Source organism: Nelumbo nucifera, chromosome 2 (assembly GCF_055504915.1).
Source record: "Nelumbo nucifera cultivar China Antique chromosome 2, China Antique-T2T, whole genome shotgun sequence".
NCBI classification, from domain to species: Eukaryota; Viridiplantae; Streptophyta; class Magnoliopsida; order Proteales; family Nelumbonaceae; genus Nelumbo; species Nelumbo nucifera.
The window spans coordinates 27,110,148-27,117,502 of NC_142650.1; the positions used below are offsets into that span (position 1 = coordinate 27,110,148).

At 35.2% G+C, this 7,355-nt stretch overlaps 1 protein-coding gene across 1 annotated transcript; it reads left to right on the plus strand.

Annotated features, from left to right (window-relative positions):
- The first annotated feature begins 1,678 nt into the window (after nt 1–1,678).
- LOC104595411 (cytokinin dehydrogenase 3-like) lies at nt 1,679–5,862 on the plus strand. The gene is made up of 5 exons (XM_010256141.2): nt 1,679–2,386; nt 3,109–3,236; nt 3,767–4,015; nt 4,379–4,644; nt 5,399–5,862. The coding sequence occupies exons 1-5, from the start codon at nt 1,771–1,773 to the stop codon at nt 5,691–5,693; spliced, it is 1,554 nt and encodes a 517-aa protein (XP_010254443.1). The 5' UTR covers nt 1,679–1,770; the 3' UTR covers nt 5,694–5,862.
- The last annotated feature ends 1,493 nt before the right edge of the window (nt 5,863–7,355 follow it).

The window sequence follows — 7,355 nt, forward strand, 5'->3', positions numbered from 1 at the left end:
ATCTCGTCATGGCTGGCAGCGCAGTTAAATTTCCATTTTACACAGCTCGATGCTAATGCCACGTGGCATCTTCTGAGTAGTGGTTGATTTCGTCTATCATTGGGGTATAATAGTTGGATTCAAGAAAATAAGAAAGACACGGTAAATTAAGGAACCCTGTCATGGGAATTCAACAAAATCTGAGTAGTGTTTGTCTTTTATTTTCATTCAAACCCGACATAACGTAATTGACTTGAAATTCAATAAGATTAATTATTTAGGTTGGGTATTTTATCAGTAGAAGCTAAATAAGGCTCCATTTATAATAAGAAAAACATGTTTTAAATTTATCTGGATTCGGATCTAAAATGGGCCCAACATTATTATAACTGTATTTGAAAAATCTTGTAATTTTAATGAGAGAACGATTTTTAGATCTGATACGTTTCTAGAAGAATAGTAGAGATAGACCTATACACCTTCCTCCCAAGTCAGCCAAGAACTTGTCAGGAAGGCTCCAAAATGTGGGTCTTGTGGGTCCGGCCCAACAAGTTATTATATATACGAGAGAATTTTAATAAATTTAAGAGTTCAATTATATTACATGGTTCATTTGCTTTTCAATTATTCACATTTCATGTTTTTTGCTTCCTATATGGTAGACTTCATGCATCATACATTTTACTTAAATTTAGACCATGTAAAAACAATGTGAATTGTCTTCTCTTGTTATGAATTTGAAAACAAATTAAAAACATCTAACTTAAAAATAAATTCTTTTTTATTAAAGAAAACACATAAAAACATGTAATCTTGATTGTAAATGTGTTTTTATTTCTAAAACTGAAATAAAAAAAAAAAACATGTTATTATTTACCTTTAAAGAAAGAAACCAAAAACATGTCATTGAATTTCGGGGTTGAAAATCATATTTTTGTTCAATTAATATATCTCATCACTATGATGGTTTTAATAACGCGAATTCTGTTTTGAAACAAAACCGTCGTAAAACAAAGAATATAAATTTATAATGTCAAAAGGTATCATAAGAAGAGCTTTGACCAATCACCCCCTCCCATGGTGAATTTTGATGAATACCACTTGATTGGTTACCAGTTTTTAAGTTATAATTTTTTCGGCATAATAGTCGAATCTTTAAACAAAAACACAGTTCAAACAGTATGTTTTTTTTTCTTTCTTATGCTGCAATTTGAAAACAAATGGAAACAAAAACATTCACAAACAACCCTTAATTGTTACTATCAATCACTAGCCAAGAATCAAAAATAACGTAGCCAAGGGATCTTATTGATCAAAAAAATCTTCCAACTGCATGCGTATGGAAAATTAAAGAGTGAAAAGAATCTTATCCGTTCAAACCATATATATAACTGATGTTGAAAGGGAATTTGGACACTTTGGCAACCCAAAAAAACAACGGATACTGTGAAACCACCACCTTTGATTACTTCTCATTCTTTCCTTATAGTCTTCAAATGAACCTAAACAAAATCTTACTAAATCTTATTTTCTTTTCTCTCTAGACTGACCATCTTATACGGCATATCATCTTCTGATCTCGCTGCTTAAGTCTTTGATTTCTTCCGTGCTAGATTTAAACTGGCTCCCTATACAAAGTTTCAACCCTTCTTCATCCCCATGCACCTATAAATACCCCCACCATCCCAATACATCTCCTGCATCAGTCAATCACCACCTTATTCTCGTACCATCTCTCTCTCTCTCTCTCTAAGCCCATAAAAACAGAACTCATCAGTCATCAAGTGTATCATGGGTAAGAAGAGCAATCCATTTCCATCCTTCTTCATCCTGATATTTGTTACAAGTGGTCTGCTGTCTAGAACAGCTAGTTTGTTTCCATCAGACCTCCAATCTCTCTACATTGACACTAGGCTCCGTTTGGACGCCAAGGCTAAAACCTCGGCCTCCATTGATTATGGTAATATCACCCAAGTTATTCCGGCTGCCGTTCTCTATCCGGAGTCACAGGACGACATTGCAGCACTGATAACATTCTCTTTTGAGTCTCCAGTTCCTTTCCTTATAGCTGCAAAGGGCATGGGTCATTCAGTCAATGGACAAGCAATGGCTCCTGATGGTGTTGTTGTGAACATGAGATCACTGAACAATGAAGAGAACGGAAGTCGGATTAATGTGTCTAGGAGCACTACATCAATGGCGATTAATTGGTACGTAGATGCTGGTGGGGAGCAGCTTTGGATCGATGTGCTGCGTGCCACCCTTGAATATGGCCTTGCACCAAGGTCATGGACCGACTTCTTGTATCTAACTGTGGGTGGGACTCTATCTAATGCTGGTATAAGCGGCCAAACCTTTCGTTATGGTCCCCAGATCAGCAATGTCTATGAGTTGGACGTTGTTACAGGTAACTCCATAGCCATTTAAGTGTACCTACTTCTCATTTCAGATTTGATTCAAACACAAACATGCAAACCTGGCTACATGACCAATCCAGTACTGAATATATAGATATATAAGATCCATGTGGTATGTGTCCATGCATAAGTGACATGTTCATTTGTGAATGGGTATAACATAGTCAGGTCCACACACTTGTGTTCGCAGCAGATCCCATATACATATATCTATATATTGTCAAGTATACGTCACATCTAGGAGATTGCTAGGGTGACGATATAATAGATGAGATGGTCGCTCGGTGTTCCTCCAAAAATCAAAGCACAAGGGCATGTAATGGCAGACTATGGTAAGGTTGGTGGACCTCATGTGCATCCTGCTATGTCCCCAATACTAGAAAAAACAAAAAGACCAAAAAAAACAAGAGAGAGAAAAAAACACATAAATGCCTAAAGTGGGGGCCTCAGTGATATTAAGCCATATATATAAACGTTTTTCACATTTATTTTTTACCTTAAAGTTCAATGTTTTGGTTTTGTCAGACTGGCCAGACCGGATGGTTGGACCATCAGAATTGAAAACAGGCAGCCAAAATAACCAACCAGCTGGTATTCATTAAATTCAAATAGCCTTCACATTGCTGTCCGGTTATGCATCCGGTCTGAGTCTGCAATTAATAAATTAAACCAATACGCACTAAATCTAAATGTGTGGATTGTTATGATACAGGAAAAGGAGAGTTAGTGACCTGCTCCAAACACACAAACTCAAAGCTGTTTTATGCAGTATTGGGAGGTCTTGGCCAGTTTGGCATCATCACTAGAGCAAGAATTGCATTGGAAAAGGCCCCAAGCACGGTATAATTCATTCATCATTAAGATATCAGGGCTTATAGAATTGTGTAGATGATAATTTAGCCTAATTTTATACTAAAGTATACATTTAGATAAGGTTTTAAGTATTGGGCGTATCGTATCATATCGTTGGATTTTTGATACATTTATTTAAAGGTTTTTCAAGAAATTATTTTTTTATTGATTAGATAATATATATATATATATATATAAAGTGAAATTTTGAAAGAAAACTAAAAGAAATAAAATGCATGGGGTAAAAAGTATCCACACACCCCTGCCAATACATTTGGGTGTATTAATACTTTAAACCATGCATTCAGAATAAAGGCCTACTCAATATTGATCCCAGCTATCAAGGATAGGGTATTTGGAAGGGAAGCAGTTCTAACCTTTGGCATTTTTTATATTCAAACTCATATTCTTATGCTTGTTAGCTCCAGATTTTACCATTAAACCTAATAATTAATGTCTCCCTGTAGGTTTATTGTTTATTGTTGTCATCTATATATATGTTGTAAAATTGCTTGCAGGTGAAGTGGATGAGTTTGTACTATGTAGACTTCTTTGCTTTTACAAGAGACCAAGAAATTTTGATCTCAACCCATACAAGTCATGAGAACAAGACATTTGATTACATTGAAGGTACCCTCGTTATGCAACATGACACATCAGATGATCCACGAATAACTTCCCTAGCAAAACAGTATGGCATTGTTTACACCATAGAAGTGGCCAAGTACTACGACGATCTCACTATCAACCAGGATACGGTTGATGAGGTATGTCTTTTCTTAACTGTAATTCTGTAAAGTAAAAAGGTCATGTTTTTGTTTTCATTTATTCTTGAAATCAAGGTTCTAAATATCGATACAGGTTGAGACTCTGGACGGGGTGTACGTGTTGGCCTGTATCTTTGGCCATTTTTATTTTTTTTTTTAGGTTTTTCAAGCTAATCTTAGTAATGTAAATTTTGTTTTGTTGTATTTAGACTTAAGTATATACTTGAAATATTATTGGATTGAGGTGGATTCATATTTGATCCAATTATATACAAGTAGCTTAATTAGAATATGTAATTAGACCGAATTTAAAATTCGGACTAACCATTTGCAGACATACTAATTTGGGAATCTTTAGTGCAGGAACTAAAATTGTTACTTGAAGGGTTGAGCTTTATTCCTGGCATGATCACCACAACAGATGTCTCCTATCTAGATTTCTTAAATAGAGTTCGAAGTAAAGCATTGAAAGTCCAGTCACAAGAGCAGGGAGATGTTCTTCATCCGTGGCTTAATCTCTTTATACCCAAATCTCGGATCTTTGATTTCAATTCTGGTGTTTTCAAGGGAATCCTCCTGAAACAGAACAAGACCGCTCTAAACCGTTTCTATCCCATGAACCGAAACAAGTAAGCATATATGACCTAACGAATGTCACTATCAGTAACCATTCAACCTAACAGCTTTTAAGTTGTTAGGTGAAGTCCCTGAATATATTTTTATTCTCTAATGCACTACCTTACACAAAATTCTATCGGATTTGAAGCATCAATAGGCACATGTCCACTCATATCTTGTGCAAAACTTACTTAATTATAATAGGAGCAGCGATCACTTGGTCAAATAGGCTATGATACCATATGAGAGAATCGTTCAACCTAACAGTTCAAACTGTTAGCTGAGGATTCTGAATATGCTTTTATTCTCTAATAAATAGTTACTACCAACTGATAGAACACAAGGATAGGGGTGTCAACGAACCTGTTTTTCTGGATGGATTGGACGGATCAATAAGACATTGAATTGGACCAGTCCATCCATTATGGATTTATATTGGATTGGGTTGGATTGAACCAATATCAGGTCCATTGATAGATAGAAGATAAGAATACACATGTCAATGGACCAGGTTCAGGTTGAAACCTATCAAAATTAAAATCAGTTTGGACAAATTAGACAGTTTAAACATAGAATTAGACTGGGTCAAAAATGGTTCAAAATATTCATCGGATTGGATTGGACCTATCCATCCATAATGGACTCATATTGGACTGGATCGGCATGGACCACATCTGATCGAATTGACACCCCTACACAAGGGTATTTAAAAAAGAAGGGTGATTAATTATGTACGCTCAATTAACACCTCAATGTGCATTGCAGGTGGGAAGGCAGGATGTCTTCAGTGATTCCTGATGAAGATATATTCTACCATCTTGCACTACTGCGATCAAGTGGGATACATGATCTGGAGTTTTTTCAGAGACAAAATAGAGAAATACTGGAATTCTGTGACAAGGCTGGCATCGAGATTAAACAATATCTTCCTCACCACGAATCCAAGGCAGAATGGATCAAGCATTTTGGGCCCAAATGGAACACTTTCAAAGCCAGGAAAGCCATGTTCGACCCAAAAGCAATATTGTCACCAGGGCAAAGGATTTTCAATTCCTTGTAAGAAAATTGTCTGTGCCATGAAATTCTAATGTATAGCAGGCATATATTTAAATCCAATAAAATCTCCAGGGACATTTGTTTTCTTGGAGATAATCAGTCAGTCGGGTAGTTGTATCAAAGAGTTGAAAATTTTATTTTTGTTGGTAATAGTAGTTGGGTTTGAACCATAATTCCACTATGGTTTATTTCATATCTAACTATAACTTTTTGGGGTGATAGTTTCTAATTTTTACACTAACATTCTTTGTGCTTAATGGGATTGCTTGGTCAAAGTCTATAGTTTGCTCTCAAAACTACGTGTTTGGACTTGGGACTTTTCTTCCAGTATAAACCGAATAATGTACAAAGTTTTGTGAAGGTTGATAGAAAAGAATAGAGAAACAGAAAGTTGAGGGTAAGTATATTTGAGTTTTATGAAAGTTCTTGTGAGCCTTCTCTCAGCTTTCTTTCTCTTATTTTCTATCGAAGTTTTGTGAAGGTTCTTGTAAACTTTCTCTCAATCTTTTGTTTTTCTCTTATTTTCTATTAAACCAAAGATAGTTTAAGGCTTGAAAGACAATCACCAAAGTCAGCAATTACTGCAACTAATGGCATATAAGACTTTCACATGGGTAGACCAAAGGATGGTCTTCGGCCTTCCTATCGACCATCAATCAAGTTCCTTCTTTCTATTATCTAGAGTTTCAATCTATCGAAAATCTTCTTTTTTTCTATATTTTGGGTTTGGTAATTTGTCAATCATCATGTTGCATCATTTATTAAAATTTCAGAGTTTCAGTGACTCTGAAATGATACACACCAATACATTGCCATATTTTAAAACTTATTAAGGTCTCAACTATTTTATAGATGATATAAATTAGGCCTTACCGAATCTGAAACATGTTTAAATAATGGGTAAAATATAAAAACCTCCCTTGAGGTTGACAATCATAAAAACCTCCCCTATGGTTTCATTTTCAGAAAAACCTCCTTTGTGGTATACCGTTTTTATTTTTTTATTGTCATGGATAGAAAATGTTGGTCTAATGCATTAGTTTTTTTAAATACCCATTTTACCCTTACACCTATCAATTTATATGAAAATTTACTAAAATACCACCAAAGAGTTTTTCGCTTTTAATCTAAAAAATCCCCAAGTTAGATAGAAAAGAACAAAGTAATTTTACTTTAAAAACATTAGGCCTAGTGAAGTTTAGAAGGGCAAATCTGACCTTTTAAATTATATTGAAAGATTCCCTTAGGGTAATTTCGTAACTTTGAAGTCTTCATTATTAGAACAAAAGTTTTTGGTAAACTATAAGGGAGGTTTTTATCAAAGTGAAACCTCAAGGGAGGTCTTTATGATGATTAGAAACTTCAGGGGAGGTTTCTATATTTTACACTTAGCATAAACCATGGATCCTATTTCCAACACAAGAAATTGAGATAGAGGAGTTACTTCCTCCTAATGCTGTAAAGAGTTCGGATTTCCTCCTCATAGAATGATCCTTACACCGACTTCATAGCAAGTTTCAGCTAAGCTTGGATCTCTTGCAAGTAAAAACTTTGCACACAAGACCCAACCGCACAATGGGAATATTTCCCATACATGTTTGTTAAATTCATGGGGAGATATTCCCAATTTATGTATGGATTCACATGATTTAACAGTGTGTGTGCA

Coding starts and splice junctions, on each gene's coding strand:
- LOC104595411 (XM_010256141.2), top strand. CDS start 1,771: ATGGGTAAGAAGAGCAATCCATTTCCATCCTTCTTCATCCTGATATTT. Junction 2,387..3,108: donor TGAGTTGGACGTTGTTACAG/GTAACTCCATAG, acceptor GTTATGATACAG/GAAAAGGAGAGTTAGTGACC. Junction 4,645..5,398: donor TATCCCATGAACCGAAACAA/GTAAGCATATAT, acceptor TGTGCATTGCAG/GTGGGAAGGCAGGATGTCTT.